Below are 22,913 nucleotides of genomic sequence, written 5' to 3' on the forward strand. Positions count from 1 at the left end.
TGCCACTTTACTGCCAGAAAATGGCAATTTTGGTAGAGTACCGCCGTTGGTAATTCCGCCAAAATGCCAATGGAGTCCTATGGACTCCATTGATGGGGACTAACACTGCCATACCACCACTTGTAAATCAATGGCAATCCCACCGGACCAAGTGGCGGTAACGGTAAATACATTTGGTGGCATCTAAGCGAATTTACTGCCGAGATACCAGCAAACTTGTAAGGAGGCCTTATGTACAGGTCATTCAAAGCCCCTCCTACTTGGTGGAAAGGAAAAAAAAACATTACCTGTACCTTGTCTAGTATTTGAGGGTCAGTGCATCCTTAAAAGCCTACATGAGCGAAGATCCTGTATGAGAACTGAAAAGGATGATGCTGTGGGAGAGTGGCATTCTGAAAGCAGCCTAAATGCATATGATACTGGTATTCAAAACCTTACGAAAAGAAGCTTAATATTATCCTAGAAAGATCCTACTTTGTGATGAGGGAGCAAGGTCTATGAAAATTAGCCATCAAATGCAACTTTTGGGAGACTCCCATGATGCACATGAGAGGGACCAGGTCATTCTGAAAGTGTCTCTCCACAAAATGTGGTACAAAGGAGATGCCACGCTCAATAAGGTAATTGGCATTGTAAAGAAAGTAGAATACATCTTACTTTGTGTAAAGGAATTATAAGAAAAGGGCTTAACAATGGAGGCCGTTGTGCTGCAAAGAGAGGACACCAAACCTCTGCAGGAGGGGAGGAAAGGGGCAAAGTGAGATGTCATTAGTCAATAGGGGAAACCTTGTTCGGTGTGGAAGGGATTGGAAAGAGCTTGCCAGTGGGATTGAGGTTGAAGAAATAAAAATAGTTAGATGGTGTTTTAGGTGTGGCAGTGCCTTCCATTTTTCCAATGCATGAGAATGCCAAGGTCACACAGTAGAATTTCAAATATGTGGACGAAAAAGGTCACTCTGCCATATTGGGGTTAGGGAGGCGATGTGTGGGTTGGAGGATGTGGCTGAGAGCGACTTGGAAGGGGTGTTGTTTTCCAAGAGTGAAGATCAATTAGAAAAAGAGTTGGTGAATTCGTAATAAAATGAATGGAAAGGCTTTAAGGATAATTTGTAAACTCCGACTCAGGTTATGCCATAATGGATAGCATGGTACAGGCTCAGCTCTTTGCTAAGGAGGACAGAACATTGAGAAGAAGATGTATGTGATTTAGAGATAACTTTGCCTCCCAACTCCCCTAAGTTGGGCACCTATAGCTGAAACAGTTGACTTAAGTAATAAGAACAAGGGAGATAATTTTGTGATAGTCTTTAATGATAAATTGGTTTGCCTCAGAGGCTTTAAGCATACAATTCAAATAAAGATAAGAGCCACTCCCATCACAGCCAAAGTGATGAAGGTTCCATCAGTGTCAGGGAAGAGGTAACTGCAGAAATGGAAAATGTGCAACAGTTAGATATCATTGATCCCATTAAGCATCCAGGTAAGTGTACTCCATTGTGGTAGCAAGGAAACCAACCTGACAAATTCATCACGACTGTGGCGGTAACCCTTAAATCCGGCAGTAGCGCTATTACCGCCAGATTTAAGGGTCCGCCAAATCAGGACTTCGGCAGATTCCGCCCCAGCTCTGAGCTGGGGGGAAATCCACCGAGAATTTGCGCTCATACCGCCGGCGGGAAATCCGCCGGCGGTATTAGCGCAAAACTTCCCCATTGAGCCCAATGGGGAATGGGGCATTCCCGAATGGGCTCAATGGGGAATGGGGATTAACATTACCGCCAAACTCGTGATCCGGCGCTATTAGCGCCGGGGAGTTCGGCGGTAGGGCAGATAGCGCCGGCGCTAATAGTGCCGGCGTTACCGCCCAAGTCGTGATGAGGCCCAATGTGTGGACCTTCAGGCAGTGAATAAAAATGTGGGGTGGGTATGCTCCCACAGCTGAATATAGATGAGCTTGTTAGCCTGGTGGGGAATGCCTAGTGGTTCAGCACCCTAGACATCAGATTAAGTCGCATCCCCCTTGTAGGTGTAGGACAACTTATCATGGCCAATGGTGCCTTCCAATAAAAGAGGAGGTCCTTTGGGCCTGGTGTTGGCTGCATATTTCTTTCAAAGCATCATGCATCATATTTTGGGAAAGATGAAAAGGAGTTACATGTTTCCAAGATATCCTTGCTTTTGGCAGGACAGTAGCTGAGCATGATAGAGTGTTGCAGATGTCCTAAAACACTGCAAGATTCAGGGTAACTAGAAGTGTATGTTTAGGCTGGGCTCAATAAGCTATCAAGGGTATAAGATTAGTTCTAAAGGACTGAAAACAAATGTGACCTTAGTTAGAACATTTAGTGACATGACTATGCCTCCGGTCAAGCAGTAGTCTGCTGCTTGTGTAGCTGGGGAAATATTATGCAAGATTTGTTGAAATCCTTTCTGATAACACCCAAGCATTATACGAGCTATGTAAGATGGGTTTGTGATTGAGTGAAATTCAGCATGCTAGGTTGGATTCGAGAGCACAAAGAGAGAAATTGGTTATGCTGCAGCACTTTAAACCAGGCCAGTGCATTTTGGTAACGAAGGCCAGCAGGAATAGATTTGGGACTCTACTTGTTCAGAAGCAGACAGGGTTTGAAAAAAAACTAGGGTTTGTTTCACACATGCTCAAGGAGGCAGAACAAAGGTTCTCTGTGGAGGGGGGGGGCTTAGTTGAGTTTGGGCAATCCAAGCATTTTCACACATTCCTGCGGCATAGGAGGTTAACAATCAGAAGAAACAACAATCCATGTGTAGGCAGATTTTCGATTAAAGGTCTGAAACGAGTATCCAGAAGGATCTTACACTGGGTTGCCATAATGCAGGATTATGACTTTGATGTTGTGGAAGGAGATGTTTTTGCAGATGTGTTGTCCAGGCAGGCTCGTGTGGGAGTAAAGGTTCTCCTTTAGAGGGTTATCTAGACTATGATGATGATGAGAGCAGGTGGAGGGAGGCCAGGATCAATGAAAAAAATGGTTGCTTTTAAAATGTTTACAAAGAAGCGTGTTGTAGGCGTAGCAGGGAGAGAACAGAAGAAGAAGCAACAAGGGGACAGGTTTGATACCTCTTTATTTAGTGGTCCATTCAGGGAGAGGTGCCGCGCCAGACTGCCTCAGTGCTGCCCCTCAACAGCCGTCAGTCTCCACCCGCAGAGTCAATCGGTTTTAAACTTGCACTGTGTTCATGGCACAGTGAAACCAATACCCACACGTGACACGAAGTGTGGGTCACACACTGACTGCTCTACTACTACTTTGAGAATTTCTTTCCAAAAATAAATGAATAATATCACTGACAGATATATATTAAAGTCACCAGTGGAATGTCTATAGTATTAATAATCTGTTAAAAAGAAGAAAAGAAATTAACCACTTTAATGACTTAAAGGCAGATATATGTTTACTACAAGAAACACACTTGTTGCAAGAGGAGGTAAACAGACTTAGGAAAGGATGGGTAGGGAGTGTGCTTGGATCATCCTATAACTCGAGGTCACGTGAAGTGGCAATATTAATACATAAAAACTCTCCAGTTCAAATACTGAAACAATACTCAGACAAGGAGAGCAGAATGATTGCACTGGTAATGAATATCTAGGGGGAAATTGTAGCATTGTGTAACATATATGCACCAACGGTGGATGATGGTTCCTTCTATAGATATATTGCCCAGACACCACTGGACATGTATACCTCAAATATAACACTTCATGGAGATCTCACGGAGGTGCTGGGCAGATTGATGGACAAAAGAAAATGTACTCTGACTCGAGTAAGGAATAGCCCTTCTTTCTCTTTACACAATTTGGTGGACGTGTGGAGATTAGAACATACCTCAACCAAAAACTACAGTTTCTTCACTAACGCACACAATACATGCTCTAGATTGGACATGATATTGGTATCTGGTAAAGTAGCAGAAAATTACAAAAATGGTGTGATTTGGAATATTCACTTGTCTTATCATGCACCTGTGGAAATGCGTTTAGGCCTGTGTTTTAATTACATTACTACTAGATGAGGAAGAAATTCTTGAGAAGATTATCAGTGAAGCTAATTATTTCATTGAAGAAAACCACTCAGGGGAGCTGGTTTCAAGAACAGTCTGGGAAGCCTTCAAATGCTCCATGAGGGGCTTTATGATTAGTTTATCAAGCGGACAGAAAAATAAACATGAAACAGAAGTCTTGGCCCTGGACAAAAAGATTAAAGATCTGACAGAAGAAGTGTTATGTGACCCAAATTCTGGAAAAGTAAAGGAACTATACAACATAAAAATTGAATATAAAAAGAAAATGTCCAAAAGGGCGGAACAAACAATATTTCGTATCAAACGTACATATTTTGAAAATGGTGAAATATGTGACCGTTGGTTAGCCCACCGCTTAAGGAACCAGGAAGCAGACAGAGCAATTCCATCAATAGCTAGATTGGACAGGTTCATTACTTTCAACCCTAATGAGATGAATGAGGTATTTAAGAACTATTAGAATAAACTATACTCCAATGAAAATAATATATCTGGAGACTAAAGGAGTTTTAAAAATGATATAGAGTTGCCAAAATTAACAGCGGAAGAGAGGAACAACTTGGAAGGCGAACTGACAGTTGACGAACGAAAGGAATCTATTGCATCTTTGAACTCTGTGTAATCCCAGGGCCGAATGGGCTACCGACTGAATTCTATAAGAATATGCCGGAATCCATACTTAAACTCTTACGTGACATGTTTGTGTCTTCTCTATCTGAAGGGATATTACCCCAAACAACAACTGTCATGCAACTATTTAATCAATGAAAAAGAAAGATAAGGATCTGACATTGCCATGAAATTATAGTCTGATAAGCCTTTTGAATACAGACAATAACATTTGATCTAAAACCTTAGCAAAAAGATTAGAAGTATTACTATCGAAGTTGTTGCATGAAAACCAATCAGGATTTTTCAAAGGTAGACATGCAGCTAAAATTATGAGAAGACTCTTGCAAACAATATCAAAAACAACAGACAAGTGTGACGATACGGCAGTCTTCTCTTTGGATGATGAGAAAGCCTTTGACCCGTGAATTGGAGTTATTTCTATGATGTGCTAGAAGAAATGGGTCTTGGGGAATGCTTTATGAATTGGGTTAAACTATTATACTCTAGCCTGACAGCAGCCATTGCAACCATTGGCATGAGATCTGAGCTCTTTGAACTGGAACGGGGTACTAGGCAGGGGTGTCCTTTGTCCCCGCTTTTATTTGTGATTGCAATTGAACCTTTGGCAGCTGCAATTCGACAAGAAGAGGAAATACAAGGTATATGCTACAGAGGAGTAGGACATCAATTGTGGCTATATGTGGATGACCAGTTACTGGTACTGGGGGACCTGGAAAAATCACTGCCAACTATAACAGATCTTATATAAAAATGTTAATTGATGCTCAGGGCATAAAATTAACTGGGAAAAGTCAGAAGCAATGCAGCTAACACCAAGTTATGATAAACTGGCGATTACTTCTCTTGGATTTAAATGGTGTCCGGAGAAACTTAAATACTTGGGCTTTTGGATGATCAAAATATTATAAGAAACGGCAAAGGAGAATATTAATGTTTTAAGCTCAGGACTTAAGCAGGATCTGGAGAGGTCGAAGTTGCTAAATCTATCTTTATGGGGTAAAGTCAATGGGCCTCATTACGACTCAGGCGGTAAGGGTTTTACGGCGGCGTTAACAGCGCCGACCCTTACCGCCTGAGTACGAGGTCCCTTAGCGCCATGGCGGACTTAACACCTGCTTTTAGCAGGTGTTAAAATCCATGGCGCTAAGGGACCATGGAGTTAATTACGCCACCGTAATTTACGGTGGCGTAATTAACGCCTTCCCCACTCCCATTATGCCCTATGGGGCAAAAATGGGAATGGGGAAGGGTAAATGGGGATTGGGGACTTACCGCCCCACCAACCTCGGAATGGGGCGGTAAGTCCGCCAACCACCATGGCGTAAACATAGTTTACGCCATGGTGGTAAAGTCACGGCCCAGGCGGTAACTTACCGCCTGGGTCGTAATGAGGCCCAATGCACTTAAAATGATCTCAACTCCAAGGATAACTTATATTCTGAACATGCTACCGTTGAATGTAGGAAGAACATTCTGGTAAGAACTAGATGTTCTTATACAGAATAACCTTTGGGACAAGAAAACACCAAGGATGAAATTATGGAAATGATAATTGTATTTGGAGTGAGGTGGTTTAGAGGTTCCAAACTTTTACGCATATCATCTGGCATTTATGGCCAGATGTTATGTACCGTTCATGGAAAAGGAACCAGATGAGTGGTCGAAAGCGGGGGCATGTTTATTAGGGCCTCTAGCACCGAGGTTGACCCTGACAACCACATCAGGAAGGAAAGATAAACCCACAACACAATCTTTGAGAAGCTCTTAGAAGGAGTTTGTGAAACCTCTGGGGGAGAACACCTTTAAGAGTTTTGACTCATTAATATGGTATAACCTGGAAATAACGGAAAATGGGATAACCATATTTTGGCCGTAATGGTTCGGAGGTGTACAGTGGATTGAGACCTGATATGTAATGATAAATGGCTAACCCTGTGTTAAGGATAAGTGTGAAATTCCAAATTGTACACAATGTTATACAAAAAGCTTTAAAAGGCTATTGGAGAAATTGAGTCTAAGAGGGGAACACATTTTGGAGACCTTAATGCAAGTGGAAAAACAGAAGGTGCGGGCTAGCGAGTAGATACTATAAACTGATTGTATTTAGATTTAAGGATTTAAGGATAACGGATCACTAATGGAAGAATGGACCAGGAGACTAACATGTGAAATGACACAGGAAAGATGTGAGAATATATGTAAGAATGTATGCCTGTCTTCGATGCGTTTGAGCGAGAGATCTCGTCAGATTAAGATCCTGAATAGGGTTTACTGGACTCCTGAGAGATTGCACAAGAGAGGTCTGTCTGATACGAATGACTGTTGGGGATGTGTTCAGAGAATGGGCACCTTGGAACACATGCTTTGGGAGTGTGTGAGAGTGAGTACTTTCTGGGGTAGACTGTATCATTTTTAACAATGTGTTAGGGCAGACCTTGTATTATGATGTTAATAAATTAATTCTTGGTGATGATGAATTGCTGAATAATTAAGCACTTCACAACATAAATGGCTATTTAGAGGTGTCTCAGTGGCCAAAAAACAGATATTGAGGGGATGGAAATCGAGATTTTCTCCAGAAGCAGATGTCTGGTCTGGATGGATGAGATGTTCAAATTGGCTAATATGGAAAGGTTGATTTATCGACGAAAGAAAAAAAATGGTCTTTTTAAAAAAGATATGGGGTGGTTTCCTGCGCATGTATTAGTTCTGTTAAACTGTCTCTGGGTGTGTGTGTGTGGTGGGGTGGGCGGTTTGAGGGGGAGCTGGTTAAAGAGATAAACTGTTTGTAATCTGGTTTATGTGAATTGTTTAGAAAATTGATAAAATGTAAATAAAGAAAATAAAGTACACAGGTGCGATATTAAGACACTTTTTTATTTTACAATGTGTTACACATCGGGCCTCATTACAAGTTTGGCGGTTTTCTGGTGGCAAATCCATTGAAAATACCACCATACTCAATTACTGTTACGCCCACTTCCATGGGGATTTTTGTCAGATTTACTGCCGCAGGAATTTCTGTGCAGTAAATCTGCCTATTTTTGGAGGTGTAGTGGAGGATTTACCTCCAGCAACAAGCTGGAGGTGAATTCACCACTTTTCCTGTGAAAATCAGTGCATTTACCGCACATTAATTCAACTGGCGGTAAATCTGCCAAACATGATAATTTGGCAGTGTGGGAAAAGTGGTGGTAACGTAGTCGCAGAGGATACACAGAGAAAGATCCAGGGGCACCACTTATAGAAACCAACAGTTTATTCAAAATATTCATATATGATTCACATGAATCTGACATGAAGTGTTTTGTATTGATTGATTTTGAGTTATTGATGTATTGTATGTGGCCTGTTCTAAAGTCAGTGTTGTTGAACACAGATTAATTTCATATATGAGTATTTTGAATGAAATGTTGGTTTCGATAAGTGGTGCCCATGGATCTTTTTCGGTTTATCTTTGGTTTGTTCCCTGATACTGAGAGGTCGGGACTCCTGATTTTCCGTTTCTCTGTAACGTAATTGCCCCACTGTTTTCTTGCACCTCTAAACTTGTAGTGTTCATTTGGGTAGGCCATCTTCAACCATTTGATACTTGTGTTTTAGAAAAGCATGACTCACTATAAGACATATGCGCATTTCTGATTCACTATGGAGAACATTTATCTATTCATGGCATATCTATCTTTGTCTGCACAGATCAATTTCGAGGTGATGGTGCGAGCTCAAGCAAGTATGTGCCAGCAAGAAAGGCAACGTTTTAAAGTTAAAGTGCTGGGCTTCAGCGAGGAGCTGATTGTGGACGTTAAGATGGTGTGCGACTGCAACTGCCTGGATGAGGAACCCTTCTCCAGAGATTGCAGTGGGGGCAACGGCAATTTCAGCTGCGGAGTTTGCAGGTAACCACCCCCAATACTCTTTTAATCCATTCTGTTTCTGCCCAGCATCGGAATGACCAGATCAATCACACTACACAAATCATTAAGGTTTCAAACCTCAAGGAATTATGGTCCAATCATTTACAAACAGACAAGTGTAAAGGTCACCAATACTGAGACATTTTAGAGCAAGACTGTTGATTATTAGTGCACACATATTTCAGTAGATCGCCTAAAACACTTTCGTGATGTACAATACTATTATAACCGGAATTTATATAATTACCAAATGTGAATCATACATTTCAAATCATCGACAATTGGAGGGAAATATGTGGAACTAATGTGTGTCTTGCAAGTCAGCTATTTCACGTGTGTACATACCACGGAACAAATAGAAGACCTTAATTTCATTATAGAAAACATGAAAATACTCCAGGACTCAGTGCCAGTGTAGAGTTGGATTGTTTAATGGCACAATCTGTTTGCACAATCTTATGTGCGAGCCCTCGATTACGCGTTTCGGCTCCCACGGGCCTTTATCAAATCAGGGCTACATTCATTATTCAAACCAACATTTTTTGTTCATAAAACACATAATATAATAGGCAAATGTATGATTCAATTGCACACATTGTATATACATTAATTTGTTCCAAAACTTATAGCACATTGTCATTCGACAGAGAAACAGGGGTTGGTGAAAGAGAGGATTGAGTGGGTGGAGAATATACAAAAACAAAGTCATCATATCAACCATAATCATATCGTGTTCAATTAATAATCATAAGAAAAAACAAAATAAAATTGTTTAAAAAAAACGAGAAAAAGGGGAAATGGAAAAAACAAAAAGAAAAGCCCATTAGTTCCAGTTACTACAAAACCGAATCACTGAGTATAATGCTGTATTTCAAATAAAGTACATGCCTTGGGCTTACCCAGTAGCAGAAAAGTCTGTACAAACATTGTCTGAAACAGTTATAGGGACAAATCCCAAGGTAGATATTCTGTAAACACAAAAATTAAATATGACCTGTATTAGTGGGATTGTGAGAAGGCCATTACAGGTTCTTACATAGCAACATCTAGTTGCGCTTTCACAAATTTTCCAACCTGCATTGCGCCTTTCTATCACAACAAAAACCGACCTCGCCCTCGCGAGTGTATGACTACCAAAATATAAAGTTACATCCAAATGGTATACTCGTATCCTTTACCAAAAAATAGACCTCGCCTTCAATTACAATCAATTTACATAAGGGATTGGAAGGAGTCGCCTGCTGGAGCAACTTCAAACCAAATAAGTCCCATTTTTCTTAATTTCATTATGTTTGAGAATTTGGACATCATTTGACAGTAATGTGACTTTTCAATAATAACTGAAATATAACTACAGTACACGCAGGTACTACCCAGCCTTTCCTCCCACTATCCTTTCCCACACCTCCGTTCATGGCATGGTTTCTACTCATGAGCAAGCCGAGATGTGGATTTGGTGCACAAAGAGGGTGACGTGCTCTCTCTCTTGAGAACAGCTCACCACCCTATCATGCATCACTACAGGTCTCTCTGTCCATTATATATATCTTTACACATATATACATACACATTTATATATTTATATACGTATGTATACGCATTTGTGTGTATATATGTATCACTACAAAAAATGACGTTATGGTTAAGTTGCCCTAACAAAAACCTGTACACTTCACTACAAAAATACTTTCCACCTCCCATTTATGCTTCAAATTAAAAATGAAAAACACCTTAAATTCGACAGTTATGGTAAACTAAGCCCAACTAAGCCCCCAACCCTGCCACCGCTAACACTAATACCCAGAGCATGAAAGATGTCATCTCAAATGTCAATGATGACATCAATGACAACATCACTTGTTTAGCCCCTTTCTTTTCCTTCCCTGCCATACATATATATGTGCATTCAGTAAAAATAATGTCACTAAAGGAATGTTATACTTCACAATGCAACCAAACACCACTGCACATTCCCCCACTATAGTAAGCTAAGCAACCATAACTCGAGCCATCTACGTGCATTGCTAAGACTAACGACCAGGACATCAAAGATGAGATCACAAATATCAGTGTTAACAGGGCACAGGGGCGGGTTGGGGGCTTAGTTTACCATAACTGTCGAATTTCAGGGGTTTTTCGGTTTTAATTTGAAGCATAAAGGGGAGGTGGAAAGTATTTTTGTAGTGAAGTGTACAGGTTTTTGTTAGGGCATCTTAACCATAACGTCCCATCAACAACGTTTGTTTTGTAGTGAATTTTACTGGTTTTTGGGAGGACAACTTAGCCATAACTTCCCCTTAACAAAGTTTTTTTTGTAGGGAATTGTACAGGTTTTTGGAAGGTGGAACTTAAGGATGTCATTGTGGCAATGAAGTTGTTGTGCAGAATATACAAATCATATGCTTTTGAGAGATATGTAGTGTAATGTATGTACTTGACATACATTTAACATAGAACATACAGAACCCCCTCGCTATTGATATTGGAAAGGGACGGACTGAGCGCCTGTTTGCTGACGGGGGCGGACAGGATCAACATTACCCAAAGAGGCGGGGGGTAGCTGAAAATGTACTATTGTCTTACACAAAAAGTGTGCAACGCAGAAGAAGGACATAAAGATATAATAAGTAAATATGGAAACCTGAAGCTGGGAAAAGAAAACAATACATTTAATAACCATGTAGAATGAAGACGATGGTACCATAAAAATGAAAAAGGATGCCTCCAGCGTAATCACTTCACAGAAACTCGGCAGCCTGGAACGACAATGGACGGACGCAGTAGGATGAAGGGAGATTACAGCAAAAGAGTGAGTGTAGGTCAGTTTTTTTTTATATGGGTGTGGTTTTTCTTGGCATGTGGTACAGAAATAATAATTTCTTTCTGTTGTTTTGACTTAGAAATGGCTAGTACTTTGGAGTGGCTGGAGGAGTATTTCCCGCATGGGGAAATGTATGAAGACAGCGACAATAAAGGTGCCCATTGCTCTGCATATGGAAAATAGTGACCAGTATTTTATAGGCATTTAATTTATGTATTTTTTTTTCAACAGACCAGGAAAAAAAGAGGAAAGGGCAACAAATGAGACAGAAGAAGACAAGATAAAAAGGATAGAGCAGAAAATTGACATATTGAATGAGAATTTTAAAAGTTTTCGGCAGTTTGTGGAGGACTGTGTGAGAGGAAAAGTTTGTTACCATTGCCCCAACTGCACCTGCCCTGCTTCTCCATTCCCTAGTGACCCATCCCCAAGCCTTCAAGAGGAAAATAGACGTTTTGACGAAATAAACATCCCTTCTTCCCCTCCCACATCTTCTCCTCATAACCAGCCTGTGTTGAATCCTAATTCCCCCATATTTGTTTCAGTGTCCGCTTCCCTCGGTATTTCTTTAGAATGATATGTGTGTGTTTTAAATGTTTTTGTACAGTAGTTGTAGAGAAAGAGTTTGTGTTTAAATTTTTTTTTAAAAAGACGTCAAATGTTCGCAAACAGCGCACATGTTCGTCCTATCCGCAAGGAATGGAATGTGGGTGCTGTAAAGGCAGTACACCTACCCTTACTAATGTCAAGTAAGATGGAATTGATGTTTGACTGCACCATCTGTTGAAATTGTGCGTACAGAAACAGAAAGGGGTGTCCAAAGGATATTATACCTCGCCGTACCGCTTGGAAGCAAGATGATACATGTTCGTAGAACACACCAAATGTCCGGAATGGGTGTAAATGAGCAAAATGGGAGTGTGAGAAGGACAGTATAGCTGTCCATATCGGGCGCAGCCAAAATGGTGCAGTCCGTAGAACAGGCACAGTGGGCAGCAAGTTCGTAGGCAAACAAAATGGAGTTGTCCTAAGGACACTGGAACTGTCCGTACAGTGAACATAGCATGCGTGCACATGCGCAGTACAAACGTAAGTATAGCGAACATTGCACCTATCCGTAACTGTCCGTCTCACTTGTGTCGCACTTTGAATTACTTTGAGAACCCGAACACTGTCCGCAGGACAACTGCGCGCATGCGCACGTTTAATTCTTTGCATTTGCTGTCCAGGGGACTTTCATTACTGGCGTGGATGTGTTGAGGACGTCATCATGTGACCGCACCCACGTTGAGCGTGGGGACTAATTTGCGCGGTTGGTGTGCTTTCGCAACAGTACAAAAGAACTTGTAGACAAAAGGCAAAGTATTGTAGAGTGTAAAAATGTAAGTTCACATATCCCAGACAGTAGGTGACCTCAGGACTTGCTGTGTAAAGTTTTTGTACCGCTGTGTAGGGATGAAGACGGTCACGAGGCACACCTCTCCACCCCTACAAATGGCCACACCCCTGAGTGCATCTTCATTGTCCTTCTAGCAATAGCAGATTGAGGTGTACTGCTTGCTGCTTGTACTGCTGTGGTGAACAAAATGAAAGTAATCGGTATGGCTTCCATGGCTGCTGTTGGATCATGAGCCTCTGCACCACCGCCAAACCCGCCACCAACACCACCTCCCAATGGCCTGCAGAGAGATATATGGGTGAGGATGTAGAGAGCGAGGAAGAAGAGGAGGAAGAGAATGAAGTGGAGGAACTCCGCACTAGGAGCACTCGGCGGGAGTTGTGGGTGTGGCGGTTGTTTTCCGTTTATGGGAACGAACCAAAAGCACGTGCGAACCTGGTGCAGTGTAACCAGTGCGAGGTGGTGCTGAGTCGTGGGAGATTTGGTGCGTACAGTTTTGGTACGACAACCATGAAGCGACACCTCACTTCGTTCCACACTGCGGACATTCGCAAGGTGGTGCCATGTGAATAGCGTAGTCGATTGAATTCCTCCACAGCATCCTCTGTGTCCGATCCTCCCACCACAAGAGATACTCCTGTGGGGGAGCGCCTCCCACCAGCTACCTCACAAGCCATTCGCAATGCTGTTGACCCTTACCTTTCAAAGGTGACAGTAGTGTGCACGTATTGTGATGCAGTACACTGCAGGGGGGAGAGTTTTTGAAGTGCTTTTGAGGCTGCAGTCACAGAGCACCAGAAGATCTGCTCCTTACCTAAATAAAGCTCAGCCTAAATCTTTCACTGTTCGTTTGCCCTTTCTTATCCCCGTGGCTGGTGTTGCTTCCTTACCCTCCTTTGGCCTCTTCTCCTAGTGTGCCGTGTGCTGTTAAGCAATAAAGGTGAAAACAACAAAAAATACAGAAAAGGCTCTTTTCAGAGCCGCCTTTCTCAGTATAACAGTAGAACTATGAAGTAACGGTCATAGACCCCCGCTGAGTTCTGAAAAAGATTGCGGACAGTCATAGGGGAAAAAGGGAGGGTGCAAGCGGAGAAAACACAATGAAGTGTACGCTGGGAGTAAGTGGCAGCTCTGAAAAGAGCCTTTCGGTGGTGCGTTGTGTGGGTCAAAAACTGTGGATTGGTGAAAATGGAATGTCAGATAGGTTAGTGTGAATGCAAAAGAGGTTGCAATGCATTTTGTACATTGCGAAGAAAAATCTGATTGCCAGCATATGTGAGGTAGACTCCATCTCTGCGGAAAATGAAAGTGCTGCGAAACAAAATGTTTTCATTGTGGAAAGAGGACATGCCAACATCTCTTAAAAATGCACACACAGCCTTATTCACATTGCGTCTCTCTTTCTCCATTTGTGGACCAAACACAGAAGAACGCAGCCATATTTGTCTTTGGGCAATACGGGAAAAAAGTATTTGACAATTTGGAAACATGTCCATGAGCTTCGCGAGTCCTTCCTTCATTGCAAATTGCAAAAGAAATTCCAGATGCCTGTTTGAATGAACAGTATATCTGGAGGACGCTCTGTCAGTAAAGTAACACAGAGAGGTACCAAGTCCAGCCATCTCATGCCACGCACGCCATGCCAGTGCACTTCCACATGAGGAAATCTGAGATTTGTAGATAAACTGCAGCTTTCTGCATGCCCCTTCAACCAATCTATTCATGAGTCTCCCAAAATCCAGATAATCTGTTTTCGAGCATGGAAAGCCATAGCTGTGTGGTGTCCTGTGAGGGAGAAGACGGTCTTACTAAAGTACGTCGGTCAGAACACACCTACTGAACTTTATGGACCAATCCCTAGCTCCGCTCATTCTCATTTACATACGTCTCCACCCCTGAATCTCTGTTGGTGATATGCGCTGGCTGCAAACTACTGCCATGTTCGCGGACATGTAGAGGATCAGAGCGTGACGACGGTACATTAAAGTAATATTCCCCTTTTTCCCCTTTAAGGTAGGCTCTGAAAAGAGCCATTTTTTTTATTTTTGGCCAGATACCGTACAGACATCTGGTATTTTATGTATTTTTTTGTATTTTTTGTCCTCGCTTTAATCTTGCAAACATTAAAGAACCTTCTCTAAAGAAAGCCTTACGTTCCAAAAGAACATCGCATTTCCCAAAGAAGATAGCGCAACACCATCTCCTTCAAAGTAACCTGCATTGCTTGGAGCAATGTTATCATGGCAGCAAAAAAACATACAAGCTCGTAGCATGAATGCATGCATGCCGCGATTGATGATACACCTCCCGATGCTTTTATCTGGATAGAAAACAGAATGGTTGCTCCATTGTACTCTAGGGAGTAAAGCAGAAAAAATGACTTTTGTTGTTGGGAAGATGGTCATGAGTGCTTCAACCAACTGTGCCAAATCTGCCAACAAAGTACGTGAAATCACGTATCCCAAATGGCAAGCACTGTAGTGCAAAATTACCACATGAGGAGTGGTCATTGTACGCATGTCTCTACAAACTTGCAGAATTGCCGCAGCATTGGCATCAGTGTCAGCGCTCCACACCACCTCCAGTCCTCTCACATCGAAATAGTGTGCCACATGCCTACTCTCGGCATAGTGCTGTAAGCCTTGCAGAAAAATGTCTCCAAGCATCAAAATCCTGACCCTCTTCACCTCTGCCATCTTCAGTGTGCACACCGTCTTTCGACACAAAAGAGTAATGTGACCATCTGATTGGCTGATGCCTACAGTCGCCTTTCCATGTAGGATTTGCTGTAGAAACCCTTATGTGACACGCCCTACCAGCGGACAAGCGTTGCCTACGTGCGGCACGTAACTCTTACCCAGTCCTTCCACCCTTTCTAGAGCGATACCAAAGCGAATCCCTCATTGGACACAACTAAGCAGTCACACAATCATCCACCAATCACATTGAACACCGCTAATTTTAAGTCTGTCATCAACATTGCGCACTTCAAAATTACTGTCGATGATTCTGAATGGAAGTCGCATATCATTGCAAAGCACCTACTTGACAAGCTACTGTGCAAATATTACAAATTTCTACGTACAGCTCCATTCATGTGCACATGCATGAGTATAGAGAACAGGTATGTATATTTTAATCAGAGAACATGTGGAACCTATGATTTAATTTAGACAAAATGAAGCCGCTAAATCTCCATAGGGAATACATAACAACGCTCCCCCTTTAAAGTGCAAGATGTCCGATTTGTCATTCACAAATCGCACGACTGCTTACTGTCGTCCGCATAACCTGTACATACGTTGCAAGTATGCCTATTTAGGGCAGAACTCAATTTTGTATGTGAAAATGTCAGAGTTGTGTACTCTGTACGGCCTACAGTAATGCTACTTGCAATGTGATCGTATGAGAATAGAAAGCGCTCCCGATTGAGGTGGTGACATTTCCTTCTGAGGGTCTCCTGATTTCTCGCCATCGTGCTTTTCATTTACAAGTAGAAAATGTTTCCCCATCTAGTACTATGCCCTATCGCTTACAAACCTCTCTCCTATGCATAGTACACTTTGTAAACAACAAGGCATTTCCATACCCTTAAAAGTTTTTGCTATTTTGAAGGACTTTCAAGTACCATATTGCAAGTACCATGCAAAGACTGCACAGAGTGAAGTGAAATGTACACGTGCACTGGGTTGAAATATGAAAGTTGAATGCTCTGATGAAAGAAGCACAATTAATGTGTCCAGTATCATCACTGCTGCAAACACACAAAGTAATTGAGTTTCTTTTTTTGAATCGCAGTGAAGACTACTCTCCTGAGAATCAACAGCATTTACAGTGCAGACGACATAGCCGAAGAAACCTGCTCATCTTGCACAAAAAAGTAAGTACAGTCCAACCTTTATATTGTAACTACTCCTGAAAGAGACTGTGTGTGTTATTTGTTTTTTTTTGGGCACCAAAGCAAGCATTGATTTGTAAACCATTCTACCTACAAATATCCATTTATTGAACAAAGAATAACAGGCAGAATGGCTGACAAATCCCTGTGTGTTTGGTATTCAAATAACATACGTAATCCTTAGAAGGTTAGATTGTGAAAAGAAATTGCTGTAAGTTTTTGGCATTTCGGTTATTAATAATGGTTCTGGTCACAAGTAGGCCCCTTTGCACTCTCATCTGAAGCACATTGTAGTAGTATACAAACAGTAAATTAGCCTTACCAAATCATTGCAGGAGTTCAACGCATGTTGACACACCATGACAAAGAGCTTCCCCATCAGACTCATGCACACATGCATACTGCACACATACATTGGACAACAGACCAAAGTATATATTTTTTTGCCAAGAAGACACCAAAGAATGCCTACCAAAAAGCAACTCCGTAGAAAGGAATGCAGAAGTAGAGCGAATAAAAATAAAGGTGCCCAATGTAAGCATCTACCTGTTGTACAGTTTGTACAGAATGTTGATACAAACCAGCTAATGAAGTTGGGTAACAAAATAAAGCAAGTCTCAACTACTGAAACTGTACTTCCTCCATCAAAAAGTGTCACAAAACACAAAAATGTTGTAAAATAAAGCGCCTACCAGTACAGCTAACAATGTTCCTAATAATCCTGACAGTGTAAGAAGAACCCATAGTAAAAAAAGTATTTTAGCAAAAATGTTTTGTCACAGAGTCCTTCAGAATCTACTAAGAAGAGGACTGAAATCATCCTCACTCCTTAAAACCTACCGTAGAAAGTTAATCCTACAAGCTCTCGTGGACAGTACAATCCTTCTCAAAAGGAAGTTGTTCATATTAGTGTTAAATAGGATGAAAGCACTAACAAAAGTAAGTACCAAACTACAAAAGAAACTCAGCAATAAGCAGGATGTGAACAAAAATAATGTCTTACATGTTTGTGGTGGTGAATGGAGTCACACAACAACAACAGAGCCATATTTTAATGAAGAAGAATGCAAACAAAATCAAACAAACACAATTGCCATCCATAGCAGTGGACGAGGGTATGAGAAAATCAATACTACCATCATGGAACAAGAAACACTGCTTACAAAACTATCCCCTGAAAACTCAGAATTACCTCTCGATTCAGCAGAACCACACCGTCCAGTAAACAAATGGCCATGCACATCAAAGTGTGCAATTCCAAACAAAGCTTTCAAATCTTTACGTCAGTTCCTCAATCAATATGTTAAAGGTAAAGATAAAAGTAAAATGAAAGTGCTGCAAAATATGGATATTTGTCCAGAGCGGAAAGACACAGGACTAAAAGGGCATTCATTAGCCTGCATTTCTGGGATTATTTGCAAAAGAACCTTCCATGATATCAAAAGAATATCAATACATCATTCCAATGTAAGAAATTTAGTGTATAAAATATACTATGCAAAAAGTCCAGCTTCAGAATTAGGCAATTTAAATACCACTCTTCTGCATGGTACACCCAAATACTTACAAGAAGAAATTCACCGTATTTAGAAACAGTATTTTGGAAGTGAGAGCCACTTACAAAATGCAACAGTTTTAGAACATAGTAGCAACAATTCTGCACATAGCAAAGTTCTATTACACACATACAGAAAAGAAATAGTAAAATTTAAAAGGTCATCGGCTGAAGTACCAAACCATGTGTGTGTGTGTTGCCGCAGAACGTTTTACAAAAGGAACACAAAAAATGTGGACATATCATACACAATAGAAGACAATGAAGACTCTAAATGGTTTGAATTAGCTTTGTAGCTTTTAGCTTTGTAGCTTTTAGCTGAAAACAAATATGAACTAACTGAACGCCTAATATGTTGCAGTTACTGTACTGCAAAATTAGACAACACCCACACTCCTTCACGTGCTATTACAAATGATTTGTAATTGTTTCCATTACCAAATATCCTGCAACGGCTCAATTTGTATGAGAGCATAATAATTCCAACAGTTCCTCCATTTCAAGCAATTATACGCCTTCAATCAAAAACAGCAAAATTACCTTCCTCTGAATTGGTGAAAGACATTTGTGGCAAAGTAGTTTATCTGCCATTAGATCTAACGGAAAAAGTACACACTCTAGGAGTGGAATGTTCAATAGAGCATTCTTTAAAAGTTTTGGTAAATGGAGTACCAACAAAGAACAAAAAAAATTGGCAACAATTAGTCGACCTACACAAAGTTAGACAAGCATTGCAATATCTAAAAGACAATAATGAGTACTACAAGGAAATATAAATTGATGAAAGTTTAAGGGAAACAACTGAAATAATTCAAGAGCCATCAGAAACTGGACAATTCGAACTTCTGGATCCAGCTACAGTATCCACTCTTTTGGACCATTACACAATTCATACATTGCATTCCAATGAAAGCATAAAAAATACACTAGAAACTTACCAAATGCGACAAACCAAAGGGTCACCAATGAGTATTTGGCAGAAAAGTATAGAAGCAAGCACATGCTTTTCCACTGCTATTTCCTACTGGCAAAGGTGGAAGATACTATGATAGACCCACTCAGATTGGGGCATCAGAATACCGCTCATTACGAACGTATTCGCAAGATCCCAGATTTAGACAAAATGTGGAATACATATTCCACCTACTCTATAAAAGTGAATTAGCAACACCATGTTATGGAGTTGCACACATTCTTAAATCGGGAACCCACTTTCAAAATATGTCACCTACGCAGTTAATACAAAAAGTACAGGAAAAAGATGAGGTTTTACAATCAAGTATAACAAATTGGTTTGCAAACATGCGTGGTACAAAGGAATACTGGTTCAGACGGCATGGAGATGTGCGTTGTATGATCAGAAACCTTGGACCACCAACTTGGTTTGTTACGCTAAGTTGTGCAGAATATGCATGGGAAGATTTACATGAGTTCCTATGCAGAGCAAACAGCAACAAAAATAACATATATATATTAACACCTGGAGAACTTTGCTCTCTAGCTCCACTTTATTTGCAATAAAACTGTTCCTCCCCTTGGAGAAGTGCAGCACTTCTTTTGGAGAAAAGAATATCAAACGAGAGGAGCATCACATATTCACATGCTGTTATGGATCAAAGGTGCACCGAAATTTGGGCACAACAGTGATAGCACTGTTTTGCAGTTTATCCAAAAGTATGTCACATGTGAAATCCCTTCACAACAGACACATAGTGAGCTGCATGGGCAGATTTTACAATTTCAAAGACACAAATGTGGCAAATATTGTCACCGCAAATGCAAAAACAAAGGTAAATACTACACCAAATGCCGCTTTGGTTTCCCTAGACCAGTTACAGAAACAGGTGAAGTAAACAACTTCATGTCTTCAGTTCGACATAGTGTTAAAGGTAAATCACCTAAAAACACGTATTACATAAAAAGAAGGGAATAATCAAAATATTTCAATGATTACAATGCAATCATTGCCCACTTATGGAATGCAAACATAGATGTTTGTTTATTTATTTGTTCATTTATTTAGTATGGCGCACAAAACCCAGAGGTAATAGGGCGCAACAGAGAACAGGAAGGTAAGATTACATAAAAACTTGAGTAAGAAGCATGGCATTGCATTGCATGGAATGTACATATATACATATAGTTAATAACTTGCTTACATATTTACATATTTAATGCTGTGCATAGAGACAGTTCGGTTGAAATTGCATATTTACATATATACATATTTAATGCTGTACATAGAAGCAGTCAGGTTTGAGCAAAGGCATGAGCATGTGAGAGGGCAGGGTTAGTCATGGGGATCATTGGACCGTAACCAGGTGAGGGTGTTTCGCCTGAAGCTATGGTAGGATTGGTCTGTCCTGATGTTGAGTGGGAGGGCGTTCCAGCGTTGGGCTGCCAAGACAGGGAAGCTACTGCCGCCGGTTTTCTTTTGTCTGAATTTGGGTACCTGCAGGCAGTAAGAGTTAATCGATCCGGTGGGGCGGGGGGTGAGTTTTTCTTTGCTATTCTGGCTGCGAGATAGGGGGGGCTGCATTGTTTAAGCATTTGAAAGTGAGTGATGCCATTTTGAGAAAGATGCGGTCAGAGATTTTGAGCCATTTGTGTTCTCGCCTTTTGTTGGAGATGTGTTCCTTGGAAGGTAGGTTAAGGGCTGTTCTGAGTGCGTTATTGTGTAATGTCTGTAGTTTGTATTTGTTGGCTCCTAGGTACATGGCATTACAATAATCAAGTCTGGAAAGTATTAGGGCATTGGCGATGATGATGCAGCTAGCCTGGGTGAGGAAGGCTCTGCTTGCCCTGATCAGCTTACATGTGTAGGCAGTAAAGGAAGCTAGTGAGTTAACTTGTTCTTTTAGTGACATGGTTGCATCTAGGTGAAAGCCTAGCGTTTTCACTGTTTTGGCCAGTGTAATGGTGTTGCCATCAATGTTGAAAGCCTTATAGGTCAAGCTGAGTTTTTTCTATATTGGTGTTGGATCCGAGGAGAAGGATTTCGGTTTTCTCATCATTCAGGCATAAGCCGTGTGTGGCCATCCATGCCTGAATGATGAGATATATTTTTTACCAAGGCTGTATCTGAATCGAAGTTGCCCGAAAGGGGTATGAGGATCTGGGTGTCATCTGCGTAATTAGTATATGAGACACCCAGTCTGTCCAACTTGTCAAATAGGAGCTTGGTAAAGATGTTGTAGAGGGTGGGAGAGACGCAGGAGCCCTGGAGTACCCCGCAGGTTATTTTGATGGGGTCTTCTGAGGCTAGAGTGGAGAAGACCCTCATAGTTCGATTGTCCAAAAATGATTGGATCCAGGCTATGGCCTCTATCGAGAAGTGGGCAGCTGAGGCCAGGTGTCCGCACAGGACTGTGTGATCCAGCAGGTCGAACGCTGGCGACAGGTTGAGGACAATTCAACTGCTGTTGCATGATATGTTACAGCCTACTTAACAAAAGCAGAAAAAACAGAGCTTCAAGACCTCTGGGATGACCTAGCATCAGACAAAACATTATCACAGAAATTGTACAGCCTAGGCATAAAAATGCTCTCTCATATAGAATGTGGGGCCTGTGAAGCAGCAGATCGTTTAACCGGCACTGCTTTGTATGGAAAATCAGACAACATAGTATGGCTTAGTCTTGGTCCTGCAAAATGTAGAAAAAGAATGCTAAAATCATATGAGGACATAGAAACAATTGCCAGAAATGATCCCAACAGCCAAGACATTCTAAATAACAATTTACTAGACACATACTATCCGAACAGGAGTACCACTCTGGAAAGCATGTGTCTATACCACATAGCTCAAAACTTAGCATACAAAAATAATGTAAAACCCGATGAAAGCAAACGTAGATATAGAGTGACCGATTGTGATGGGAGCTTAGTGAAACTTACCGAACGAAGCTTAATTAATCATGTAAAATTGTCATTAAAAACTCCTCAACAAAAAGAACTATATTACATGTCTCTGTTACAACTTTTCCATCCATGGAGAAAAGAGAAAGACATACTAGATAATTATGACTGCTATGATGATGCTTACAAAGCAAATGAAAGCACTATCACTGATGTGAACTTTACGCACTACAAAACAATGTTAAACAATGAGCAGCAACAGGAAGAAGCACTTCAGGCCCAACTAGATAAGGACTCTTCCGACAGTAGTCAACCTTCTGTAACAGGAAATCAAGAACCACTAGGACAACCACTAATAGCAAATGAGGCTGAAGTAGCTATGGCAGAAGTAGAAAACACCATGTATCAGTTTCAAGAAGATACAGAAGACTTAACTGTACAACAAGCAAAACTTAACAACGATCAGCGCACCATTTTTGAAGACGTAACAAAACAAATTGTACATGGTGTACAACATGAAAATAAAGAATTTACCTGTCAAAATTACAAACCTATACTGCTGTACGTCAGTGGTGAAGCTGGATCAGGGAAAACATTCTTAATCAAAATCATCAGCAAGTTCCTTTAACAATTGACAAACAACAAACTGTCAGCTGTTGTAACGGCCCCCACAGGATTAGCTGCCTACAACATAGGCAGTGTGACTTTACACCGATTACTACTGCTTCCAGAAGAGCATCAAAATAAATTAGACTACTACAAACTTTCTG

General features: G+C 41.1%; 1 protein-coding gene across 2 annotated transcripts in view; it reads left to right on the forward strand.

Moving 5' to 3' along the window:
• Window positions 1–22,913, forward strand: part of ITGB7 (integrin subunit beta 7) — a 683,045-nt gene that overhangs the window by 519,998 nt on the left and 140,134 nt on the right. For both annotated transcript variants that reach the window (XM_069653334.1, XM_069653333.1), the window contains exon 11: window positions 8,395–8,594. In XM_069653334.1, the coding sequence (XP_069509435.1) occupies window positions 8,395–8,594 (200 nt within the window). The remainder of the gene's footprint in view (window positions 1–8,394; window positions 8,595–22,913) is intronic.

Source organism: Ambystoma mexicanum, chromosome 3q (assembly GCF_040938575.1).
Source record: "Ambystoma mexicanum isolate Mex_15411 chromosome 3q, UKY_AmexF1_1, whole genome shotgun sequence".
NCBI lineage: Eukaryota > Metazoa > Chordata > Amphibia > Caudata > Ambystomatidae > Ambystoma > Ambystoma mexicanum.